General features: G+C 45.7%; 1 protein-coding gene across 2 annotated transcripts; it reads right to left on the bottom strand.

The window, feature by feature from the left end:
- dram1 (DNA-damage regulated autophagy modulator 1) lies at positions 1–26,579 on the bottom strand. Of its 2 annotated transcripts, XR_008725036.1 has the most exons (8): positions 25,422–26,579; positions 12,651–12,718; positions 10,698–10,840; positions 7,569–7,746; positions 4,049–4,107; positions 3,505–3,597; positions 782–1,645; positions 1–661 (listed from the first exon to the last, which is right to left on the bottom strand). XR_008725036.1 is itself a non-coding variant. In XM_055650535.1 (7 exons), the coding sequence occupies exons 1-7, from the start codon at positions 25,550–25,552 to the stop codon at positions 1,571–1,573; spliced, it is 747 nt and encodes a 248-aa protein (XP_055506510.1). In that variant the 5' UTR covers positions 25,553–26,579; the 3' UTR covers positions 3–1,570. The 2 variants fall into 2 exon arrangements, 1 of the variants encoding a protein (XP_055506510.1); XM_055650535.1 differs by having other exon boundaries at positions 3–1,645.
- Positions 26,580–27,144: the final 565 nt, after the last annotated feature.

The raw sequence follows: 27,144 nt of genomic DNA, 5'->3' as shown, positions 1-27,144 counted from the left end.
GAATGCTTTCAATAGATGCTGCCTGACCTGTTGAGTTACTCCAGAACTTTGTGTGGTTTTTTTTGGTAAATCATCACCTAGTTCCTTGTGTCTACTGTCCACCCAGGTCGGGATGGTAGGAAGGATTGAAAATACAAAATAGTAAACACAATTTAATAAAGTATACTTTTATTAATAAAATAATCTGTATCAAATAGTAATGAAATGTTAATACATTAAAATAGACATATGTGTAAGTTCCCTTAACCATTTGAAATGAAGTTCTATCAATTAGTCACTGATGGCCTGATTAAAGAAATTAATTGCATTGGAATGCTGCCTGACCCGCTAAGTCATTCCAGCACTCTGTGCCTTTCTTTTGTAAACCAGCAGCTGCTGTTCTTTAGGTTTCCATTATATGCTGCTTTGTTGCAAGTGTTTTTGTTTCCGTAGACAAAAAAGAGCTGGTACGCATATGAATTATTATCTACAATATTTTTATATTAATGTACCCCTTAGATAAAGGTATGAACTCCATGTTTAAAAAATGAAACATATAAAAATAGTGTACAATGATGAAAAATACTAACACTTGGATCTAGTTGTTAAGATTTTAGAGGCACCAGTCGTCACAAAATGAGCATTGGTTGTAACCACAGATAAACATAAAATGCTGGAATAACTCAGCGGGAGAGGCAACATCTACGGATAGAAGAAATCGGTTTAGGTCGGTAAAAGGATCTCGACCCGAAACATTACCTATTCCTTCTCTTCAGATGAGCTGCCTGTCCCGCTGAGTTACTTCAGCATTTTGTGTCTATTTTCGGTGTTGACCAGCATCTGCAGTTCCTTCCTACCACAGAGAGATGACTGACTCTCTAACCTGGTGGCTTTTGCAACCGTTCTGAAGCTGTGAACCATTTCTGTGGGCGGTGTTATGAGAAAACACAAACAGATTGGAAGAAGCAACTTAATGTAACTGTCCAAGCCCATATTTGGTATAGTTGCTATATGCTATATTTGGTCCCCTTTTGTTAACTTTACAGTAAACTGATTTCTTTGGTGCCACTAGGCACAGACAAGAGTTAATAATCACGCAGCATTTTTGAGAATTTTGGTTTGGTGAAATAAATTTGCATTAAAGTAAAAAAAAAAAAAACTGTTTCCACGCTGTATCTCTAAACTAAAACTCAACGAGATGGGAATCAGCAGGACAGTTGTGTGAGTACTTTGTAGGTTCCTTTGATTTGAACTTGGTTTCCTCATGCTTCTGTTGAGGAATATCGAGGTCTGTTGAGGAATATCACCCTTCCTGTTTGCATCAACAGTCCTTTCTGTGGTCATGGTCTCGACTCCCACAGGCTGGTGAGGATGTTGGACTTTCCAATTATGTTTACTGGAGATCCTTAGATTATATCCTGCACCCTCCTGAAAATGGCGTGTCGCCCTCGCTCGTAGTAGTGTGCCTGTTTCAGGAGTCGAGTGTCGAGCAGGAATCACATGGCGTTGAAAGAGTAAACCGTCTTAAAACACGGGCAAGAATTCTGATGGTATACGTTGCGTTTCCCGAGAGAAGTTGCAGATTCACTTGTCAGGAGAGAATAGGGGTCAAAACGTCATTCTGGAAGTCTGGATGTAGCTCTGTTTTAATGCGTAGAGTAAATTTCTGTTGGTCAGAAAGGAACATTGATTTACAAAGGCATTTTCAGCCTTAATTAATGCAGAGTTTCCACCAGGACCCCAGGCCATGGTGTGTTCACAATAAAGGCCTGAAGAAAGGTCCCGACCTGAAACATAAACTACATTCCCTCCAGTGAGGTTGCCTGAACTGCTAACTTACTTCAGTACTTTGTGCTTTGATGAAAGTATGGATTAAGAAAGGTTTAGACAGATACATAGATGGGACAAGTTTAGAGGGAAATAGGCCAAACACGGGCAGGTGGGACTATTGTAGATGGGACATGTGTGGGCAAGTGTACCACCAGGGGCTCCGTACGATGGCAGCTCCGCCGGCAGTTTATTCATTTTTTAATTTTTTTTAAAATTTTTAGTGTTTGTTAAAAGTTTGTTTTAATGTTCTCCGGTTTGTTATGTGGGGGGGAGGGGGAGGGGATCGGGGGAAACTTTTTTTCAGGTTCTTACCTTGCCAGAGATGCGATTGATTTTTGCATCACATTCTCCGGACGTTCTGCGGTCTTCCATCGATGGAGCTGGAGGCCTCCTCGGACTGTCGTGACCCCCACCGCAGTGCGCGGACTTAACATCGGAGCTGATCCCTTGCCTGGGATCGCTCCAAACTCGGCCGGCGGACTTACCATCAAGAGCTCGCAGTCTCGGGAGAGGCCGAGTCGGGAAGCTCCAACGTCTCGGAAGGTTCGACGCCCCGACGCGAGGTCTGATCGCCCAGCGCAGGGGAGCTAGCATCCCCCCCCCCCGATGCAGGAGCTGATCGTATCGACGCGGAGGGTCAAAACGCCGCCGGCTACGGGAGTCAAAATCGTCCTGTCAACGGAGGGCTCGAGGCCCACGACCGCGGGAGAACAAAGGGAAAAGACTTGAACTTTATTTCACCTTCCATCACAGTGAGGAATGTGGAGGAGTCACTGTGGTGGATATTCATGTTAAAATGTGTTTCAGGTGATCACTTGTTTTTTATTTGTATGACTGACTTGGCAAATGAAATTCCTCGTATGTTGCAAAACATACTTGGCAAATAAAGTACTATTCTGATTCTGAAGTGTAGATGGGAAATGTGTGGTTGGTAAAGGGGGCTGTTTCCACACTATATGACTATCAGGGCACCGCAAAGAGTTGCAGAGAGTTGTGGATGTAGCCCAGTCCATCATACAGCTTCCCCACCATCAACACCATCTATACTTCACTCTGCCTTGGGAAAGCAGCCAACATAATCAAGGACCACTCACACCCCAATCATTCCCTCTTCTACCATCAGGCAAAAGATACAAAAGCTTGAAAGCATGTACCACCTTATTCAGGAACAGCTTCTTCCCCGCTGTTATCAGACCACTGAACAGAAGTCCGATAAACCAGGTTTTTCACTGTATCTCGGTACTTGGGACAATAATAAACCAATGCCAATACCCAAGTCACTCTTGGACTAAAAGAGCTGTAATTACGGATGTGGGTCTTGAATCCACTATGAGTGAAAACTGAAATGGTGACTTTTGCCCAGAGTAGGGAAATCGAGAAACAGAAGATATGTTTAAAACAAAGGGGGTAAGATTTAATAGGAACCTGAGGGGTAACTTTTTTACACAAAGGGTGGTGGGTATATGAAACAAGCTGACAGGGAAGGGAGTTGTGGCAGGTACTATCGCAACATTTAAGAAACATTTGTACAGGTACATGGATAGGACAGGTTTAGAGGGCTATTGGCCAAACGCAGACAGGTGGGACTAGTGTAGATGGGGCATGTTGGTCGGTGAGGGCAAGTTGTGCCAAAGGGCCTGTTTCCACGCTGTATGACTGAAGTTACTGAAATTTGTAGTTCAGAACAATTCATACCTGAAATTCTTTGATATAAGTCAGGAAGAAGAAGTTAAAGCAGAATGCAACAATCCACTCGCAAAGGGCACTGGTCACGTGATTGCCATAGCCCTGGTGAAAACAAAAGGAGAAAGCAAGACTTAAATACTCATTTATGGGCAGCACAGTAGAGTTGCTGCCTCACAGCGTCAGAGAGCAGAATTCAATTCTGACCTTGGATGCTGTCTGAACGTAGTTTGCACGTTCTCCCTCTCCCCCCCTCTATTCCCCTCTCCCTTCCCCCGTTCCCCCCTCCCTCCTCCCCTTCCTTCATTCTCCTCTCCCTCTTCCCCTTCCCCACCCTCTTCTCCCTTCCCCCTGCACCTTTTCCCCATCCTCCCACCCTCTTGCCCCCTTCTTCACTCATTCTCCCACCTCCCTACCCCCAAATCCCTCTCCCCCTGCCTCTTGCCCCATCTCCCCTTCCCTTCCCTATCCCCCCTTCCCCCTCTCCCCAGCCCCCCCCCCCCTCCCCCTCTCCCCACCCCCCCCCCCCCTCCCCCCATATACGACATATCCTTACCTTATCCATTGGATCCCATTTTAATTTTGATTCCCCGCTTACAAAATAGCAGGCGATCACTGGAGCAGGCAAAGGTCAAGGAAGGTCAACAATATTTCTGTTAGATATTAAAGTGATTTCATTTAGCTGAGGACAGGACCTGTGACTGCCACAGGGAGGCCAGTAAAATGTCACCATTTACAGTGACGGTGCTTGCAGGGATCCAAACCTCCTCCATGTCTAAGGACTGACGGACCTCGGGGGAGTGGCTGATTCCCAAAAAGAATTTCTCCTGTACCCCTTAGGTCCCGGCATCCTATCCCTGTCACCCCTCCAGCCCCTACACACCACCCCATCTCTGTAATCTCCTACCTCTACCCCACTCCCCATCTCTCTAACCCCATCCGGTCCCTGCTCCCCTCCCTGTCTCTGTAACCCCCCTCTGGCTACTACACCCCAACCTGTCTCTGTAACCCCGATTGCTCACTACACCCTACTCCATCTTTGTAAATCCCCTTCAGCTCCTACACCCTATTGCTCTAGCCCCTGTGGGGAATATGGCAAGGTTAGGGATGTGGGCCAAATTTAGGAAAATGGGACTGGCCCAGCATGCCAACTTGGTAGGCTGAATGGCCTGATTCCATGCTGTACAGCTCTATGATTCGTCTGACCTAAGTCTCTGGTGACACGAACCTCCCACCCTGGTGGCGCAGCAGTAGAGTTGTTGCCTTTTAACGCCATTCACCCAGGTTCGATCCTGCCTATGGGTGCTGTATGGAATTGTACATTCTCCCTTTGTCCTGCGTTGGGTTCCTCCGGGAGCTGCAGTTTCCCCCCACACTCCAAATATGTACAGATTTGTAGGTTCATTGGCTTTAGTAAAATTGTATATTGTCCCTAGTGTGTATAGGATAGTGTTAATGTGCGGGATCGCTGGTTGGCACGGACTCAGTGGGCTGAAGGGCCTGTTTCCACACTGTATCTCTAAACAAAACGAAACTCTCATCAATTGGGAACATCTCCGGTAGATCGAAACTTGATGAATTTGACCTGGTGGGGCTTTTTCCTCTGCTGTGCATCTCTATGACTTCATGAAATCAACACTGATGGAAACATCTCGCTATTCTCTTACCAGCCATCTCTAAGGATATTGGATATTTAAGGATATTTAGCCAATTCCCAGAATCCTGACCATAGGTATGGAAGCGAGCATCAAACACCAACACTGGCCTCTGGGTCTCAAAGACATTTGTTAAATATCATTGTCGATAACCGAAGAAGGTGATTTTCAATTTCAAAAATAGCGCATATTCAATTTATGTCTGGCTTAAATTTCCTGCATTTGGTTTGTGATCTGGCTTTGCGCTGATTATCGCAAGGACTGAGGGAAGACTCCGAGAACAAACAGAGACCCGGCAGGAGGATGGAGATGGGGTGGAAGTGTGGTGGGGGACACAGAGAACATAGAGTAACAAACATGACTAATGAGTAGGCACAAAATGCTGGACTAACTCAGCGGGACAGGCAGCATCTCTGGAGAGAAGGAATGGGTGACGTTTCGGGTCGAGACCCTTCTTCTTCAGACTTACTTTTGTAACATTGTCGGTGTCTGAAACATGGCGACTCTTTTGTGCACTTTGTGTACTGTATGCAAACACAAAGAATTTCACTGGATCTTGGTACATGTGACAATAAAGTGTCTGAAGAAGGGTCTCGACCCGTAACGTCACCTATTCCTTTGCTTCATTGATGCTGCCTCAGCCGCTGAGATTCCCCAGCATTTTTGTCTACCTTCGATTTTTCCAGCATCTACAGTTCTTTCTTAAACATAAAGTATCATTAAATCATTGAAATGTAAACTATCTTTAATTGGACTTTGCTATCCTTTATCTTGCACTAAACATTTATCCCAGTTTATCCCAGGGTTAAACGTTTAACCCTTTATCCCAGTTCACTGCGGACTGGTGTCATCATGTGTATTGAATCATGTATGTTTTGACACATAATTCATATATATGATAAATATATATCATTCCATTCGTTTTGCTGACTGGATAGCATGCAACAAAAAGCTGTTCAATGTCCCTTGGTACATGTGACAATAAATAAACTAAACTAAAATAACTCTCCATCTACTTTGGTTTTTTCACTAAGCCCCGCGTTACTCAAAATCATGTATTGTACATTTATTGTTGTTACTATTGCGTTAATGTGCCTGTAAAGCTGCAGCAAGGAATAATTTCATGGTTCACTTCTTGACACGCATGACAATTAAACACTCTTGACACTTCACAATGTTACACTTCATTTAAATCATATTTTGCATTTCTATTCTTTCCGTCAACAGGTGGCCTGGTTAGAAATGGGTTAGATCCTGACCACAAGTGCTGTCTGCATGGTTTTTACATATTCTCCTTATGATTAGTCATAGCCATACAGCACAGAAATGGGTCATTCAACCCACTTGCCCATGCCCCATCTATGCCAGTCCCACCTACCTGCGTTTGGCCCATCTCTTTAAACCTTTCCTTTCCTATCCATATACCTGTCCAAATGCTTTTTTAAATTGTGTAATAGCACCTCCCCTGCACCTTCAATCCATATACCTACCACACTCTGTGAAAATCATTGCCCCTCAGGTACCTATTAAGTCTCCCCCCCCCCCAATCACACCCCATGTGGGTCGGTGGGTTAATTGCCCCAAGTCGGTAAGTGAGGGGTGGAATATGGAGCGATTGAGAGGGAACTGGGATTGGTGTAAATGGTTGGGTAATGGTCAGCAAGGACTTGATGGGCTGAAGGGCCTGTTTCATTCTCTCTCTCTCCATGACTCTGAAGGGACTAACCTCACATGAAATGTGTAGGAAGGAATTGCAGATGCTAGTTTATACTGAAGATAGGCTAAAATGCAGAAGTAATTCAGCGGTTCGGGCAGCATCTCTGGAGAAAAGGAATAGGTGACGTTTCGGGTTGGGAGCCTTTTTCAGATTCAGGCTGTGCTGAAGAAGGGTTCCAACCCAAAACGTCACCTATTCCTTTTCTCCAGAGATGCTATCTGACCTGCTGAGTTATTCCAGTACTTTATGTCCAACCTTACTTATGAAGTTGCCCATGGAGGTTTAATTTAGTTTAGTTTAGTTTAGTTTATTACTACGTGGATCGAGGTACAGTGAAAATGTTTTTGTTGATTGCTAACCAGTCAGCTGAAAGACAATACATGATTACAATCAAATCATCCACAGTGTACAGATACAGGATAAAGGGAATAACGTTTAGTGCAAGATAAAGTCCAATTAAAGATAGCCCGAAGGTCTCCAATGAGGTAGATGGTAGCTGAGGACCGCTCGCTAGTTGCTGAAAGGATGGTTCAGCTGCCTGACGATAGATGGGATGAAACAGTCCCTGAATCTGTAGCTTTGCCGCTCTCCATGACGGTAGACCCCCCGTCCCCACCCCTATCCACCCGCCAGCCTCCCCACCCACTAGTGTTATACTAGAGATCGGTGTAGTGTGCTACCGAGACTCTGCAACAAAAGGATACTGGGGAAGAAGACTAAAACAGATAATGCAGCAATGAAAACCCTGAAGCCAAACGCCCAGCGATCGTTACACAGTGGCAACATCTTGAAGGAAATCACAGCCTGCAAGATGAGGTATACGGTTCCCATGCCGAAAGCCAGCAATGCCCCGATATCATGGGCTACCCTCAAGGCGGTTTCCTGGACACAAGATAGGGAAGAGAAAATGTAAGATTATTCATGTTCATAAGTCATTGGAGCGGAATTAGGCCCATCGAGTCAACTCTGCCATTCAAGCAGGGCTGATCTATCTTGATGGAGTCCACAGGTTCACCACCATCTGGATAAAGAAATTCTTCGTCATCTCCCTTCTAAAGGCACGTTATTTTATTCTGAGGCTGTCGCCCCTGGTCCTAGACTCTCTCACTAGTGGAAACACCATTATTGGAAGTTCCAGTGTCAATGAAAATCATATCATTCAACCAACGTACCAATATTTATGCAACATCTCTGGGTCGCTTTCTGGATATTTTGATTCACTCTCGGGTTGTTGGAACAGAACACACACCCGTTGGAAGTTGTACAAAACATTGGCCAGGTCACACTTGGAGTATTGTGTACAGTTCTGATGGCAGCAACAATGGGGGGAGTGTAGATGAGATTCACCAGGATTTTGCCGTAGTGGGGAGCTATCAATATAAGGAAAGACTATATAGGATGAGTTTATAGCTACTGGAAGGTAAGAGGCTGAGGGGTGACCTTACGGTGGCTTAAAAATTATGACGTGCCTAGCTAGGGTAGATAGATTATTTTTTGTGGTTGACAAGTCTATAACTAGAGCGCACAGGCTTAGGGTTCATCGGAAGAAATTAAAGATCTGAGGGGCAACTTTAAAAAATATATATTTTAGTTTATTATCACATGTACCGAGGTAGAGTGAAAAACCTTTTTTGTTGCCTGCTATCCAGTCAGTGGAAAGACTATACATGATGACAATCAAGCCATCCGCAGTGTACAGATACAGGATAAAGGGAATAACGTTTACTGCAAGATTACATCCAGTAATGTCCAATTAGATATAGTCCGAGGGTCTCCAATGAGGTAGATGGAAAGTCAAGACCGCTCGCTGGTAGGATGGTTCAATAGCCTGATAACAGCTGGGAAGAAGCTGTCCCTGAATCTGGAGGTATGGAGGTACACCTCTGTACATCTTGCCTCACGCAGAGGGTGGTGGTTATATGGAGCGAGCTGCTAGAGGAGGTGGTAGCGGCAGGTACAGTTACAATATTGAAAAAGCAAGTGCCTGGGTACATAAATAGGAGGAGAGTAGAGGGATGCGTGCCAAACACATGAAGGCAATATAGAGATCCAGATCTTATGCAGGCAAATGTAATTAGCGAAGATAGATATCATTCAGGGCATGGAAGAGTTGGGCTGAAGGGTCTGTTTCTGTGCTGCACAATTCTATGTCACATATACAAGAGTAGTTATTCACAGACAAAAGGATATAAACACATGGACGCACTAATCGCAGCTTGGCTTGGGAACAGCTCTTCACAAGATTGTGTGAAATTGCAGTGAGTTCTAGACGTGGCCCGGTCTAACACACAGACCACACTCACAACCACTGACTCCATCTACACTTCATGCTGCTTCGGAAAAGCAGCCACCATAATCAAAGACTTGTCCAACCCCGTTCATTCTTTCTTCTCCCTGCTCCCATCCAGCAGAAGATACAGAAGCTTGAAAGCACGCATCACCAGACTCAGGGTAGGGTTCTGCCCATTTGTTAACAGACTTCTGAACGGTCCTTCCAGAAGCTAGGGATGTGTCCGATTCACATCATTGGCCTTTGTCTATGGAACTGATGTGCTACAATGCTGAGAACTATATCCTGCACTCTGTATCTTCCTCTTTGCTTTACCTTTTGTACTTGAGTTTGATTTGATTGTATTCATGTGTGGTATATATAATCTGCTCGATAGCATGCAAAACTAACTTTTCACTGTACTTCGGTACATATGACTATAATAAACCTAAACCCACACATCTTTATGCAGAGAGTGGCAGTGATCCAGAACTTGCTGTCCACAGTGAAGCAGGCAGAGTCAATGGTAGCTTTCAGAAAACAATTGGAGGGGCCCACAATGTCAGGATGCCCACAATGTCAGAGAAGATAGATCAGTACAACACAGAAAGAGACCTTCAGCCCACAATGGCATAGAGAAAGAACATCACATCACAGCCACAGGCCCTATGGCCCACAATATCATAGAAAATAGAACATAAAATAGTACAGCACATGAACATACCTTTCTGCCCATAATGTCATAGAAAATAGAACATTACAGCACAGAAACAGGCCCTTCAGCCCACAATATTGTTTTGTCAAACCTGAGGCCAAGACTGACTCTTGTCTACCTGCATGTGATCCACTCCCTGCATATCCATGTGTTTATCCAAAAGCCTCTTAAACACCACTATTATATCTGCCTCCTCCCACACCCCTGGGACATCAGACTTTGAAGAAAAATAATGTTACCCAGGCTTGTTGGCTTGACTTACAGGGAAAGGTTGGATAGACTTGGACTCTTTTCTTTGGAGTGGATCATGAGTTGTAAAAGTAAATGTTTACAGTCTTTTTGCCCGAGGATTCAAAACCTAGGCTTAGGTGATAGGCTTAAGATGAGAGGGGAGAGATTTAAGAGGGATCTCAGGGGCAACCTTTTTCATTCACAGGGTAGTCCATACCTGGAACGAGCTGCCAGAGGAAGCTATAGAAGCAGATACAATTGTGATTTTTAAAAGACATTTGGACAGATATTTGGGCAGAAGGGTTTAGAAGGAGCAGGAATGAACTGCAGGTGCTAGTTTATACCTAAGAGAGACACAAGAAATATGTGACATTTCGGGTCGAGACCCTTCTTCAGTCCGAAGAAGGGTTCCAACCCAAAACGTCACCTATCCTTTTCTACAAAGATGCTGCCCCTTTCCTCCGGCATTTTGTGTCTCTCTAGGGTTTACAAGGATAGGGGCCAAATGGAAGCAAATGGGACCAGCCCAGAATGCCAACCTGGTTGGCATGGTCAAGGCGGGCTGAAGGGCCTGTTTCCATGCTGTGCAAAACTAGGATTCTGCGAGACTAGACCTACCTGGAAGTTGGCCACAATGCACATCCCAAGGCAGGCCAGTAAACCGCACAGAAACGCAACACAGTTTAGACGGGACTTCACTAAGGGGTTTGCCTCATTTAGGGTTTGCAGTATCTTGTATCGAATGTAGATGGTGAACGCACCTGGAAAAGAGCACAAGAGCAGTCAAACTGTGGCATAGGTGAGGAGTTAAATAGATCTTTCACGAAACAGCTGTTCTTTCAAGAGCTCTTTTATTAACAACTACAGCCACTTCGTATCAGGGTCTCAATCCTGATAGTGAGGAGCGTTTAATATAACAGTGCAACTCTTGTGTTGCACACGTGGGAAAATGGAACCAGGACAAATGTTGGGACAGAGAGCAATGAAATCCACGCAGAGATGGTGATGCGGTTGTGAGCGAATGAGAGAGAGAGAGAGAGAGAGAGAGACATAGAGAGATGGAGAGAGAGACAGAGACAGATTGAGAGAGTGAGAGACAGAGAGAGAGAGATCCATGGCGGTCGGTGTTACCACCCGAAGGCGGGAGCAGTCCCCAGTGGGGTCTCTCTACAAGGGAGTGGTCCCCCTTTACATTGGGGACCTGGGTTGGAGAGTGTGCACAGAGCGGTGGCATGTAATAAACTTTTGAGTCGGTTCACGGGCTCGTCGGCCGCCTGTATTTTCTGCGGTGAGGAATAGACCGTGTTCCACGTGTATATGGAGTGTGAGAGGTTACTGCCCCTGTATCAATATCTGAAGGGGTTGTTCCTCAAGTTTGGTTGCATTTTAGTCCCACGATTCTAGTGTTTGGACACAAGGCAGGGAGTGGGGAGAGCCCGTTCGTGGGGGGGGGGGGGGGGGGGGGGGGGGGGGGGGGGGGGGGGGGGGGGGGGGGGGGGGGGGACCTCCCTGTCGGTTTGCTCCTGGGTCTGGCCAAGATGGCCATTCGTGGGTCCAGGCAGCGGGCGGTCGATGGTCATGCTAGAGTCGGCTGCCTGCCCCTCTTTCGGGCCTACGTCCGTGCGCGCGTGTCCCTGGAGCGGGAACACACGGTGTCCCCGGGGACTCTGGAGGCCTTCCGTCCTTCCGTGGGTGCTGGTCACCGGGTGGAGTTGATTGTAAATAATGAATGCATTGTTGTACTATGATGATTATTTGATACATTGTAACTTCTGAAAAAGCAAAAAAAAGAGAGAGCGAGAGAGAGAGACAGTGTGAAACAGAGAGAGAGAGAACGAGAGACTCCGGTTCAATCCTGACCTTGGATGTGGTCTGTGCAGAGTTTGCACGTTGTCCCTGTGACCAGGTGTGTTTCCTCTAGGTGCTCCGGTTTCCCCCAACATCCCAATGACGTGTGGGTTTGTAGGTTTATTGGCCTATGTTAGTTGTCCCTTGTGTGTAGGGAGTGGATGAGAAAGTGGGATAACAGAGAGTAGAGGCCATAGGGGCCAAGTCACTGGGTATTTTCTTAGGCGGAGATTGACAGATTCCTGATTAGTAAGCTTGTCAAAGATATACAGGGAGATATACAGGGGGTGTCAAGGGTTATGGGGAGAAGGCAGGAGAATGGGATTGAGTGGAAAAGATGGATCAGCCATGATTGAATGGTGGAGTAGACCTGATGGGCCAAACATCCTAATTCTGCTCCAATTCTGATAGATTTGTAAAGCAGAAAATCAGGGTCGATCCTGAGTACAGGTGCTGTCTGTATGACGTTTGTACGTTCCCCCTGTGACTGCACGTGTTTTCTCCGGGTGCTCCACAATCCAAGGACGGGCGGGTTTGTAGGTTAATTGGCTTCAGTAAATTAGAAATTGTCCCTAGTGTGTAGGATAGTGTTTGTGTATGGGGTGATCGCTGGTCGGCATGGACTCGGAGCCAGTGGGCTTGTTTCTGGTCTGCATCTCTAAAGTCTAAAGACTCCATCATTCAACATCTACTGTCAAACATAGAAGAGATTTCTGCGCTTACCCAGAAAAGACGATATATTGATCAATAATCCAAAAACACAGCTCTCTGGAGGAGTTGTCCCAGTGTCACTGCAAAGAAATATAGTAGGGAAAGAAGAAAACATATTTTAGAAAGAATGTAATGGAACACCACCAGGTTTCGACGATTCTGATCAATGTTGGAAGAAAACACTGAGACACTGGTAACTTCAAAACACAGACATCTATTAAACCAACATTGAAGCAGAACCCAAGCCATGAGAAGATAACAATAAAAAACAACATAAAGCGTTGGAATAAGTCAACGGGTCAGGCAGCATCTCTGTGGAACAGTGCCGGCACAGTGGTAGAGTTGCTGCCTCACAGCACCAGAGACCCGGATTTGATCCAGCACCCGGGAAAACGCATCCAGTCATAGGGAGAACGTACAAACTCCCTGCAGACAGCACCCAAAATCAGGGTCAAATCCATGTCTCCGACGCTATGCGGCAGCAGCTCTACTGCACGCATAGCGTAGTTGAGGCCAGTTCATTGGCTATATTTAAGAGGGAGTTAGATGTGGCCCTTGTGGCTAAGGGGATCAGGGGGTATGGAGAGAAGGCAGGTACGGGATACTGAGTTGGATGATCAGCCATGATCATATTGAATGGTGGTGCAGGCTCGAAGGGCCGAATGGCCTACTCCTGCACCTAATTTCTATGTTTCTATGTTTACTGCCCGATGTGCCACTATGCTGCTCACAAATGCTGATTAACACAAACCATTGCAACTATAAATCATGGTGAGCTGTGTCTTTGCTCATAATCTTATAGTTATCTAGTATTACAATCATTCATTTCTTGTATTATTGATTATTGTTCATTTACTGTGTATTATTTCATTAACGGGCCTCTTAAGCTGCAGCAACTAAGATCGTTATATATGACAATTATAGCACTCTTGAGTCTCTTTAGATCTGACCAAGGTCCCTGGCTACTTTTGCCAAAAAAACTACAACTTAGCAAGATACCATTTTTTCTCTTCACCCCGTTCCTAAGTTTGCACTCATCCCGACTACCTTGTTGCTTTTTCTACGCTCTCACTTCCTCATCTGTTCCTGCCTAGCAATCTGTTTCAGCCTGAAGGGTCCAGACCTGAAATGTCATCTGTCCATTCCTTCCATAGATGTTGTCTGACCCGCTGAGTTACTCCCATATCTTAGAAACATAGAAAATAGGTGCAGGGGTAGGCCAGGACCGCCATTCATTGTGATCATGGCTGATCGTTCCCAATCAATAACCCGTGCCTGCCTTCTCCCAATATCCCTTGATTCCACTAGCCCCTAGAGCTCTATCTAACTCTCTTAAATCCATCCAGTGACGTGGCCTCCACTGCCCTCTGTGGCACAGAATTCCACAAATTCACAACTCTGGGTGAAAAAGTTTTTTCACACCTCAGTCTTAAATGGCCTCCCCTTTATTCTAAGACAGTGCCCCCTGGTTCTGGACTCGCCCAACATTGGGAACATTTTTCCTGCATCCAGCTTGTCCAGTCCTTTTATCATTTTATATTTTTCTATAAGATACCCCCTCATCCTTCTAAACTCCAGTGAATACAAGCTTAGTCTGTTCAAACTTTCCTCATACAACAGTCCCGCCATCCCAGGGATCAATCTTGTGAACCTATGCTGCACTGCCTCAATCACAACGATGTCCTTCCTCAAATTAGGAGACCAAAACTGTACGCAATACTCTTGTGTCTATTTTTGGTATAAACCAGCATCTGCAGTTCCTCTTTATTACTCCAGCACTTGCTGAAGATTCCAGCATCAGCAGTTCCTTGTGTAGTCATATGTCAGTCCTACTTGTGATTCTAGAACAGTCATAGAATCATACAGCATGGAAATGGGTCCTTCGGCCTAACTTGTCCATGCTACCCAAGATGCTTATTCAGGGGGAAATTTACAGAGGCCAGTGAACCTCCAAACTTCTTTGGGAAGTGGGAAGAAACCGGAGCACCTATACGAAACCTACGCAGTCATAGGGAGAACGTGTAAACTCCATACAGACAACATCCAAGGTCGGGATTGAACAGGGGTCTCTGACGCTGTGAGACAGTGGCACTACCCGCTGCACCAGTGTGTCGCCCCGTGCAAATCATGCTCTGATAATGTGTTGGTTTTGTTTCCAACGTCTAACAAACTGTAGCAATGAAATACAGCACAGCGCTCACATTCCAATGTTTAAACTCAAAAGGACATAAAGTGCTGGAGTAACTCAGCGGGTCAGGCAGCATCTCTGGAGAACACGAATAGATGACGTTGCAGGTCGGCACCCTCCTTCAGACTTTAAACCTCTTGTTTAAACTTCCTGAAAATAAAAGCTTAGTCAGGCTGAATCTTCCCTGCACAAATAATCTCACCTACTATTTCAAAAGCAAAAAAGAAACTACAGATGCTGAAAACCTGAAATATTGATAGAAAATTTAAAAAATCCTTAGCAGGTCCGATAGCATCTGTTGATGGCTTATGAGAAAGTTAACTCTGCCTGACCTGATGAGTATCTGCAGTACATTCCGTTTTTATTTACAATATTTGTTATTTGCTGAACTGATATGCTATCTGCTGCCAACATTTGCTGCCAGCTTTCTGATGGAAGATAAATGGCAAAATTCATTCAGCTGTAAAGGCTTTAGGAGCGGCACTTTGGTGAAGCAAGTAGAGCTGCTGCCTTACAGAACCAGCGACCTAGGTTCGATCCTGACCTCAGATGGTGTTGGTGTGGATTTTGCAATTTCTCCTTTTGACGGCTTGGGGTTCCTCCGGGTGCTCCGGTTTCCACACACATCCCAGAGACGTTCAGGTCTGTATGTTAATTGACCCTCTGTAAATTGCCTCTAGTGAGTAGTGAGTGGACGATAAAGTGGATAACACAGAAACAGCGTGAATGGGTGTCGAAGGTTTCACAAGGATATCATGGGGGGCGCCACCTTGGGACACGGCTGCTAGCTAGCAGTTGTCCGTCTTTTTCACTCTTTTCTTTAATTTTTAGTGAGTTTCAGTGTTTGTTTTTAGGAGGTCTAGACTTTTTTATGTGGGGGGGGGGGGGGGGAGGGAGAAACTACTTTCTAGGTCCCTACCTGGCCGTAGAGGCAGCATTTCTCCGGGCTGCACCGTCGACCCGTCCTCGCGGCCTACCAGCGGGCCTGGAGCGGCGTTTTCCCGAGGGGACCGCCCAGCACCTCGGCTTCTGCGGCTGCACAGAGCTGGAGCGCTATCGCGGAGCGGAGCGGGCGATGCCTTGCCTGGGTCGCCGCGCTGGAGCTCCGGTGAGCTGAAGACCGCCGATAAAAACATCGCGGAGCTGCGGGTCTGCGGAGCGGGCAGCTGCGGGCGGCGGCGCTGACTTCAACATCTGGAGCCTGGGATCTCTCGATGAGATCGCCAGTGGTGGAGCTCCAACCGTCGCGGCCTTGTCGGCTTCGGAAGCCGCGGTCTCTGGTAAGGAAGCGGCCGTTCCAGGTGTCCCTAGCCGCTGAGAGGACTCTCCCGATGCTGGAGCACCGTCTCCCGGCGAGAACGGCCTGGAACTTCGGGCCTCCGTAGAGGCAACTGTGGAGGCCTCAATTGGCCCGACTACGGGTGAACTGGGGATGGGGACTAGACATCGTGCCTTCCCCCATAATGGTAACCATTGTGGGGGGATGTTTTTATGTTAAAGATCCTTATTGTTCCGTTTCCAAGATGGCAAGATATATATATACACACACATCAGTAAACAGATAAAGGGAAATAGGTTGTTATAGTTCATAGTTTGTTTGAAGTTGTGTTTAATAGTCTAATGGTTGTGGGGAAGAAGCTGTTCCTGAATCTGGATGTTGTAGATTTCAGGCTCCTGTACCTTCTACCCGATGGCAGCGGAGAGATGAGTGTGTGGCCAGGATGGTGTGGGTCCTTGATGATGCTGGCAGCCTTTTTGAGGCAGCGACTGCATTTAAGGAACTTTTAGATAGGCACATGGATATGCAGGGAATGGAGAGATATGGATCATGTGCAGGCAGAGGACATTCATTTAACTTGGCATCATGTTTGGTACGGTCATCATGGGAAGAAGGCTCTGTTCCTGTGCTGTACTGTACGATGTTTCTAAGTTCTATGTTTAAAGATATATGGGTCAAAATCAGGCAAATTCCACCAGCTCACTTTAGTTTAGTTTCGAGATACAGCATGGAAACAAGCCCATCGACCCACTGGGCCGCGCTGACCAGTGATCACCCCGCACACTGGCACTATCCTACACACTAGGGTCAATTTACAGAAACCAATTAACCTACAAACCTGCAAGTTTTTGGAATGTGGGAGGAAACTGGAGCACCCGGAGAAAACCCACATGGTAAGAGCGTGAACACACAAATGACAGCACCCACCGAATCCCTGGTGCTGTAAGCAGCAACTCTAGTGCTGCACCATTGTGCTGCCCCAAAAACACCTTAATAATAATAATAATAAATTTTATTTATGGGCGCCTTTCAAGAGTCTCAAGGACACCTTACAAACATTTTGCAGGTAGAGGAAAAACATGTAAGGGGAATGAAATAAATAGTAGAGACATGACAAGTACACAAAGTAAAGACAGAATTCAATACAAAACACAATAATAAGGCAATTAATGCTCAGATGAAAAGGGATTGTGCCTTCCCCCATAATGGTAACCATTGTGGGGGGATGTTTTTATGTTAAAGATCCTTATTGTTCCGTTTCCAAGATGGCTGCCGGAAGGGAGAGTGAACGCTGGCACAATTAGCTGCCGCTGCTCTCTCTTTGAATTGTGTCTTTGAATTGTGTCTTTGAATTGTGTATTGTTGATATCTTTACTATTTATTTTTTATTTTTTGTGTCGTTATTTTTTGTTTTGTTTCATTCCGCTTACATGTTTTGTATTCTGTTTACTAAATTTTGTAAGGTGTCCTTGAGAGTCTTGAAAGGCGCCCATAAATAAAATGTATTATTATTATTATTATTATCATCCGGTCTGGATAGTTTGAGTTATAGGGAGAGGATAGATAGGCTTAGAATTTGTTCACTGGAGTGAAGGACATGGAGGTGTGACTCACTGTGTTAATGCACTTTCTCATCCACTCCCTGCTCACTAGGGGACAATTTACAGAGGCCAATTAACCTCCAAAGCCACAAGTATTTGGGATGTGAGAGGAAACTGGATCACCTGGAGGAAACACATACGGTGGCAGTGGGAAGTTTCTAAAATCAGGAAGGACTGATTATAAAATAAGGTAGAATCTCACAGGATTTTTTCCCCAGGACAAAGAGCCTAAAACTAGTAAACTTAGATTTAATGTGAAAGGGGAAAGTAATAAAGGGAACCAGAGGGGTAATTTGCCAACACAGATGATGATGGGTTTGTGAACGAGCTGCCAAAAGAAGTTTGAGGCAGGTACAAATTAACATTTGAAAGACATTTGACCAGGTGCATGGACAGGAAATATTTGGAGTATCAGACATTGAACAGAGACCTGACAGAAGTGTATAAGATCATGAGAGGCATTAGAGAGGATATAGAGTCAGAACCTTGCTCCCAGGGTGGAAATGTCAAAGACCAGCTGGCATTGTCAAATGTGAAAAGTTTAAAGGAAGGACACAATGTGCTGGAGTAACTCAGCGGGTCAGGCAGCATCTGTGGAGAACGTGGATAGGTGTTGTTTTGTGTGGAGACCTTTCACATATGCATGTTCTCCGGAGATGTTACCTGATTCTGAAAAGCAGCATCTGCAGTTCTCCGTTTCTACAAAGTTTAAAGGAGATGTGCAGGGGAAGTTTGTTTTTTACACAGAGTGTGGTGGAGGCAGATATGATAGTCAAAAGTCAAGAGAGTTTATTCTTGTGTCCCAGATAGGACAATGACATTCTTGTATTGCTGCAGCACAACAGGATATTGTAATCATAAATACAGATCAGTATATTTATATATATATATATATATATATATATACACACATCAGTAAACAGATAAAGGGAAATAGGTTGTTATAGTTCATAGTTTGTTTGAAGTTGTGTTTAATAGTCTAATGGTTGTGGGGAAGAAGCTGTTCCTGAATCTGGATGTTGTAGATTTCAGGCTCCTGTACCTTCTACTCGATGGCAGCGGAGAGATGAGTGTGTGGCCAGGATGGTGTGGGTCCTTGATGATGCTGGCAGCCTTTTTGAGGCAGCGACTGCATTTAAGGAACTTTTAGATAGGCACATGGATATGCAGGGAATGGAGAGATATGGATCATGTGCAGGCAGAGGACATTCATTTAACTTGGCATCATGTTTGGTACGGACATCATGGGAAGAAGGCTCTGTTCCTGTGCTGTACTGTACGATGTTTCTAAGTTCTATGTTTAAAGATATATGGGTCAAACTCAGGCAAATTCCACCAGCTCACTTTAGTTTAGTTTCGAGATACAGCATGGAAACAAGCCCATCGACCCACTGGGCCGCCCGCGCTGACCAGTGATCACCCCGCACACTGGCACTATCCTACACACTAGGGTCAATTTACAGAAACCAATTAACCTACAAACCTGCAAGTTTTTGGAATGTGGGAAGAAACTGGAGCACCCGGAGAAAACCCACATGGTAAGAGCGTGAACACACAAATGACAGCACCCACCGAATCCCTGGTGCTGTAAGCAGCAACTCTAGTGCTGCGCCATTGTGCTGCCCCAAAAACACCTTAATAATAATAATAATACATTTTATTTATGGGCGCCTTTCAAGAGTCTCAAGGACACCTTACAAAAATTTTGCAGGTAGAGGAAAAACATGTAAGGGGAATGAAATAAATAGTAGAGACATGACAAGTACACAAAGTAAAGACAGAATTCAATACAAAACACAATAATAAGGCAATTAATGCTCAGATGAAAAGGGAGGGGGACGTGGGGCTAAGGATAGGCAGAGGTGAAGAGATGGGTCTTGAGGCGGGACTGGAAGATGGTGAGGGACACGGAATTGCGGATCAGTTGGGGGAGGGAGTTCCAGAGCCTGGGAGCTGCCCTGGAGAAGGCTCTGTCCCCTAAACTGCGGAGGTTGGACTTGTGGATGGAGAGGAGACCGGCTGATGTGGATCTGAGGGACCGTGAGGGTTGGTAAGGGGAGAGGAGGTCAGTGAGATATGGGGGGGGGGCAGATGGTGGAGGGCTTTGTAGGTGAGGATCAGGATTTTGTAGGTGATCCGGTGGGAGATGGGAAGCCAGTGAAGTTGTTTGAGGACTGAAGCGAAGTGATGCCAGGATTTGGTGTGGGTGATGAGTCGGGCGGCTGCGTTCTGGACCAGTTGGAGTCGGTTGATGTAGGTGGAGTTGATGCCAAGGAGAAGTGAGTTGCAATAGTCCAGTCGGGAGGAGATGAAGGCATGGATGAGTCTTTCAGCAGCGGGCAGTGTGAGAGAGGGTCTGAGTTTGGCGATGTTGCGGAGATGAAAGAAGGAGGTTTTAAAGACATGGCGGATGTGAGGCTCAAGGGAGAGGGTGGAATCAAAGATCACGCCAAGGTTGCGGGCCTGGGGAGATGGGGAGACAGTGGTGCCGTCGAGGGTGAGAGTGGGGTTATTGATTTTGCTGAGTGTGGCTTTGGAGCCTATGAGGAGGAATTCTGTCTTATCGCTGTTGAGTTTGAGGAAATTATGTTGCATCCAGGTTTTTATAGCTGACAAACAGGAGTTGATATGGGAGAGGGGGGGGTTGTGGGGGGATTTGTGCCAAGGTAGATCTGGGTGTCATCAGCGTAACAGTGGAAGTCCAGGTTGAAGTGGCGGAGTATCTGACCAAGGGGGAGGATGTAGATGATGAAGAGGAGGGGGCCAAGTACGGAGCCTTGGGGAATGCCTTGAGTGACTGTGGCTGTAGCAGAGGTGTGGTTGTGGAGAGAGATGAAGTGGGATTTGTTGGAAAGGTAGGAACGAGCCAGCTGAGTGCAGAGCCTTCAATGCCGAGGTCTTTGAGTCTGGTGAGCAGGATGTTATGGTTCACTGTATCGAAGGCTGCGCTCAGGTCGAGGAGGATGAGGATGTTGAGGGAACCAGTGTCAGCAGAGGTGAGGAGGTCGTTGAGGACTTTGAGGAGAGCGGTTTCTGTGCTATGGAGGGGGCGAAAGCCAGATTAGAGGGGTTCAAGTAGGTTATACGCAAGGAGGTGGGAATGAAGTTGCGACGCAACGATATGCTCCAGGGTTTTTGAAAGAAAGGGGAGGTTTGAGATTGGGCGGTGGTTAATGAGAGAGGAGGGATCAAGACCAGGTTTCTTTAAGATTGGTGTAACAGCAGCAGTTTTGAAAGCGGAGGGGACAATTCCTTGGGACAATGAGGAGTTGAAGAGATTAGTGAGGTAGGGGCAGAGAACGGGGAGGCAGGACTTCAACAGGGCAGTGGGGAGAGGGTCGAGGGAGCAGGTAGTGGGTTTGGAAGAGCAGATGAGTTTGGAGATTTCAATAGGGGTGACCAGGTCAAACTGGGAGAGGAAGCAGTGTGGAGGAGGGGTAAGGAGGTCAGTAGAGATGTTGAAAGGAGGGGCCTTGGTAGGTGGTGGAGTAGATGCTGGGGAGTCGGGTACAGGGGATAAAGATTGATAGATAGTGCTGATTTTATCAGCGAAAAAGTGGAGGAATGAGTTGCAGAGATCCGGAGTAGAGGTAGGGAGAGTGTTGGCTTGAGGCTTGAGGAGGTTGGCCACTGTGGAGAAGAGGGTTGGCAACCTTAGTTGGCATCAGGCAATTAAACCATCCTGCCAACAACTAGAGAGCGGTCTTGATTTACCATCAACCTCACTGGAGATCCTCAGACTATCTACAATCACACTTCACTGGACTTTTTCTTGCGCTAAAAGTTATTCCCCTTATATAGACACAAATGCTGGAGTAATTCAGCAGGACAGGCAACATCTCTGGTGTAAATGAATAGGTAGTCTTGGGTCAAAATCCTTCTTCAGACTCTTTCCCCAGTTCCTTTATCCTGTATCTGTACACTGTGGACGGCTCGATTGTAATCATGTACAGTCTTTCCGCTGACTGGATACCACGCAACGAAAAGCTTTTTACTGTCCATTAGTGCACGTGATAATAAACTAAACTAAACAAAACTAGTCTTTGGAATTGACTATCCAAGAGAGTTGTCGGGCTGAGTCACTGAGTTTAGGCTAGACAGACTGTGATAGATTTATATATGTTAAGAGACTCAGGGATACGGGGCAAGAGAACAAAAGTGTAAAATAATGGGAGCTAGGCTAAGAGGAGATTTTAGTTTAGTTTAGTTTGGAGATACAGCGTGGAAACAGGCCCTTTGGCCCACCGAGTCCGCACCAACTAGCGAACACGTGTTCACACTAGTTCTATGTTATCCCAATGTAATAAAGTTGCTGGTTTATACCATAGATGCAAGGGTCCTGGTCCACAACGTCACCTATCCATGTTCTCCAAAGATGCTACCCGGCTCACTGAGTTGCTCAGCACTTTGTCTGTCTATGTTATCTCACTTTCCCATCCACTCCCTACTCGCTAGGGGCAATTTACAGAGGCCAATTAACTGACAAAACTGCACATATTTGGAATGTGGGAGGAAACCGGAGCACCTGGAGGAAAGCCATGTGGTCACAGAGAGGATGTGCAAACTCCACACAGACAGCACCCAAGGTCAGATTGAACCCAGGACTCTGGCGCTGTGGGACTGCAACTCTACCTGCTGTGCCACCCTCCAATACATAAGCCATGATCATCATAAATAACCAGGCAAGCTTGAGAGTCTAGATGGTCACCTGCTGCTCCTAACTGATTTCCGTAGTACCGTGACCCTCACATGAGAGTTGTGAATTTATGGATTCACCCAGAGAGTTATGAATTTATGGAATTCCCTGCCACAGAGGGCAGTGGAGGCCAAGTCACTGGATGGATTTAAGAAAGAGTTAGATAGAGCTCTAGGGACTAGTGGAGTCAAGGGATATGGGGAGAAGGCAGGCACGGGTTATTGATAGGGGACGATCAGTCATGATCACAATGAATGGTAGTGCTGGCTCGAAGGGTCGAATGGCCTCCTCCTGCACCTATTTTCTATGTTTCTATGAGGCCACTCTTCCCACTGTGCCTGTTTCAGCTCTTTGACTGTGCTGTCCCAATGCTTCCCATTGATTGGATAGTGTCTCCTACACAGAGTGGGTGAATAGCCCACCATCCCTTTATCCATAGCTCAACATTGTAGGTGATCTTATGGAGGTGTATAAGATCATGAGGGGAATAGATAGGGTGAATACACAGAATCTTTTACCCAGGATAGGGAAATCAAAAACCAGAGGACAATAGGTGTAAGTTGAGAGGGGAAAGATTTAACAGGGGATTTACAGAGTTGACTTGGTCTGATTGAATCCAAGCCCAAGGACTTATAACTTTGTTCAAAGCCAACCTGACCCCAATGCACAGATTGATCTTCTACAGGTATATAAAACTATGAAATGACAATTAAATTGACTCTTGACTCTTGACTCTCTCTCTCTTGAATAGACACGGTGAATGCAGAATATTTTCCCTAGGGCAGGGGAATCAGGAATTAGAGGGCATCAATTTCATGTGAGGGGAAACATTTAATGGGAAACTGACAGGGGAACCTTTTCACGGTATATTGAACTGCCAGAGGAGTACTTGTAGCAGGTACTCTCACGACATTTAAAATACATTTGGACAGCTACATGGATAGGAAAGGTTTAGAGGGAGATGTGACAAACACAGGCAGGTGGGACTAGTGTAGATGGAGAAAGTTGGTCGGCGTGGGCGAGTTGGGCCAAAGTCACTATTTAAGGAGAGAAACTGCAGACATGGTCTTATTTCAGTTCCCCTTGCAGGCTCTGCAGCTGGACCAGCAGGGGAATGGAAAGTGAAAGAACACCAACAGACCCAACTAGAGAGAATGTAATTATGTTATTTAAAGAAGATGCATAATATTCAATAGATTTAGTTTAATTTAGTTTCTTGTCATGTTTCTTGTACCGTAGAGTGAAAAGCTTTTTTTGTTGCGTGTAATCCAGTCACCAAACGAGTACGTGATTACAATCAAAAGATAGACACAAGATGCTGGAGTAACCCAGTGGAGGCAGCAACTCTGGAGAAAAAGGGTAGATGATATTTCTGGTCAGAACCCTTCTTCATACAGGTCTCCCTGTAATCACGTGGGTTTTCTCCGGGTGCTCCGGGTTCCTCCCACGCTCCAAAGATGTACAGAGTTGTAGGTTAATTGGCGTTTGCAAAATTGTAAATTGTCCCTAGTGTATAGGATAGTGCATAGGTGTGCATATAGCATAGGTGATCGCTGGTCGGCGCTGGCTCGGTGGGCCGAAGGCAGGGGCGGATTAACCATTAAGCAGACTAAGCACGTGCTTAGGGCACCAGGGCCAAAGGGGGCACCACAAAGTTGGGAAAAGGGTGAAAAGAAAAAAAAACAAATGAAGATTTGTAAAAAATTCCGTATCTCCACTTTTTATGTAATTGTTGAAAAGTTAGAAACGGAAATGAGGAGACGAAAGGTGTCACTGAAATAGCAGACAGATTCTCTTGTCTGACAGATGTTCCTAATGCCACCCAACAAGGTGCTAATTCCCAATTATCAGAAAGTGAAAGGTACTCAAAGACTTGTCAGACACTCATTGATGTTTATCCAGATGACATGAACAACACTTTGTCTACAGAGCTTCAGCAGTTCCATTCATATGTTCTTCATAAGTTTAAAACAACCAAGAAAACATCTTTCACTCACATGGAACTTTACAACACAATTACAGAAGACAAACTAGAGAGTGCCTTTCCAAATGTTGAAATTGCCTTAAGAATATTTTTAACATTAATGGTCACCAACTGCACAACAGAGAGGTCTTTCTCACAACTGAAACGTATAAAAAACCCAAATAGATCAGTTATGCTTCAAGAAAAACTCGACTCACTATGTATATTAATAATTCAAGCAGACATTCTGAGAAGTATTAATTTCGAGGATGTTATCAGTGATTTTGCGAAAATGAAATGTAGAAAAATGCCTTTCAGGTCATGAATATTGGAACTTTCATACATTTAACTTGTGAAATATTAAAATAGATGTTGTATTGCATTTTTGTAGAACTTTATGTAGCCCAAGCTTGGCTTAGTTTGTACAGTATATTGTCTTATCATATGAATACATTTTTGTACCGCTGCAACCTGCATTGTATATCTGGTCAGACATGTCAACAACTAAAATGGACTGGGTCAGTGTGGAAAGGAGGGGGGCACCAAGATTGGTCAGTGCTTAGGGCACCAGTGAGCCTTAATCCGCCCCTGGCCGAAGGGCCTGTTACCTTTTTCTCTATAATCTAAACTCTAAAGCCTAAATATGCTGCCTGATCCGCTGAGTTACTCCATCACTTTGTGTCCATCTTTGGTATAAACTAGCATCCCGTAGTTCTTTGTTTCTTCGCGATTACAATCAAGCCGTCCACAGTGTACAGATACAGGATGAAGGGAATAGCGTTTAGTGCAAGCTAACGTCCGATTAAAGAGAGTCGGAGGATCTCCAATTTCCCTGTACAGATGTTGTCTGACCCGCTGAGTTCCCCCAGCAGCTTTTTGCACCAGATTCCAGCATCTCGTGTCTGTACAATGCCGACAAGCCTCGCACTGTGTTCCATACGTCGGCACACGAAGAGTTAAAGCTAGCGCTGGCTGTACAATGGGTACCTGTCGCGCTACGGGAGGTGACAGGGGTTCGCTTCCAGGGCGAAGCGGAAAAGTTTAAAGGCATCTCACCTGATGAAGGGGATGAACGGGACGACGTCCCTGCGCTCCACGGCGATGATGAAGGTTATAATGAAGCCGGCACAGGACCAAATAACCAGGAAGATTGGCAGGATGTGAAGAACAGGCTTCAGGCAACACATCGCTGCAACTCCTGCCTCTGCCCCCGAGCGCTGGGCCGGCTTCACTCTCTGCTTCCGGGTCCAGTCACAGCTCAAATGTGCAGCAATGATTCGCGAGTCTCGAAGATTTAAAAGGAGGGGAGTGGGATTTAGGCGAGGCGCCTCCTTTCCCTCCGCCCCGCTGCGAAACACAAGACTAGTTTAAGCAACTTTCAGAAGAGTTTAAAACAAAACCAATGTTGGGAAATTTGGCAACTTCCCTTGGTCTCCTCCTGACTGAGGCATTGCTCAAGAGTCGTTCAGTCCCGGCGAGCGCGAGAAATTTCATCACACTCTCAGCTGGACAGCACGGGAAACAGACCCTTCAGCCCAACTTGCCCGTGCTGGAGTAACTCAGTGGGTCAGGCAGCATTCCTAAAGAAAAAGGATGGGTGACGTTTCGGGTTTGGACCTTTCTTAAGACTTTGTTTGTGTCCAGCACTTTGTGTCTACCTTTGGTATAAACCTGCATCTGCAGTTTATTTGTGGAGGAGGTGGGGTGAAGAGTAAGAAAAGACCAGGATCAATCAGTGCAAAAAAAACAAAAAAACAGGATCAACCCCCTACTCTGTACCTTCTTCACTTTGCTCCATAGATGCTGCCTGGCACACTGAGTTCCTCCAGCACCTATAACATAGCTCCAGATTCAAGCATCCACCGTCCCTTATCTTGTTTCTAGATGAGTCACAGTCTGAGTCACATGGTGGAAGTAGACTAAATGGAAACTTGGAACGGGAAATCGAAAGGGATAAACATACAGTCGCAATCTGGCAGGAGATGGGAGTGACTGGAGAGTTTACACAAGTTCAGATGTTACAACATACTCCTCATTGAGCTGAAAGAGTGCAGAAAATATTCACTAGGATGTTTCACCGGTCTGAAGAAGGGTCTCCACACAAAATGTCACCTATTCCTTTTCTCCAGAGATGCTGCCTGACCTGCAGAGTTATTCCAGCAAGTTGTGTCTATCTTTGGTGTACACCAGCATCTGCAGTTCTTTCCTGCTCCAGAATGTTTAGTTTAGTTCAGCGATACAATGTGGAAACAGACTTTTCGGCCCACCGAGTCCATCCGGCCATTGATCACCCGTTCACACTAGTTCTGTGTTATTTCACTTTCACTCCCTACACATAAGGGGCAATTTACAGAGGACCAATTAACCTACAAACCCACACATCTTTGGAATGTGAGTGGAAACTGGAGCTCCCAGAGGAGTCATAGGAAGAACATGAAAACTCCACACAGACAGTTCTTGAGGTAAGGAGGAGAGTAGAGTGACTGGTGTACATGGGACACGTTGGTCCATGTGGGCAAGTTGGACAGAAGGGCCTATTTCCATACTGTATGACTATGACTCAAAGTCTCCTCTCAGCCTCTGATGCTCTAGAAAAAAACATTCCAAGTTTGTCCAGCCTCCAACATCTACCACTCTCTGTATTAAAAAAATCTTGCCTCAGAAATCTGCTTTGAACCTACCCTCACATGCCTTCCAATAATTAACATTTCCACCCTGGAAAAAAAGTTACTGTAATCGACCCTATCTATGCCTCTCAGCGTTTTATAAACTTCTATCA

Source organism: Leucoraja erinacea, chromosome 19, assembly GCF_028641065.1.
Source record: "Leucoraja erinacea ecotype New England chromosome 19, Leri_hhj_1, whole genome shotgun sequence".
Taxonomy (NCBI): Eukaryota; Metazoa; Chordata; class Chondrichthyes; order Rajiformes; family Rajidae; genus Leucoraja; species Leucoraja erinaceus.
The sequence above is the reverse complement of the archived record's forward strand: the minus strand, read 5'-3'. Positions and strand labels throughout refer to the sequence as shown.

Coding starts and splice junctions, on each gene's coding strand:
- dram1 (XM_055650535.1), bottom strand. CDS start 25,552: ATGTGTTGCCTGAAGCCTGTTCTTCACATCCTGCCAATCTTCCTGGTT. Junction 10,841..12,650: donor CAATATATCGTCTTTTCTGG/GTAAGCGCAGAA, acceptor GCTCTTTTCCAG/GTGCGTTCACCATCTACATT. Junction 3,598..4,048: donor AATGGGATCCAATGGATAAG/GTAAGGATATGT, acceptor TGTTTTCACCAG/GGCTATGGCAATCACGTGAC.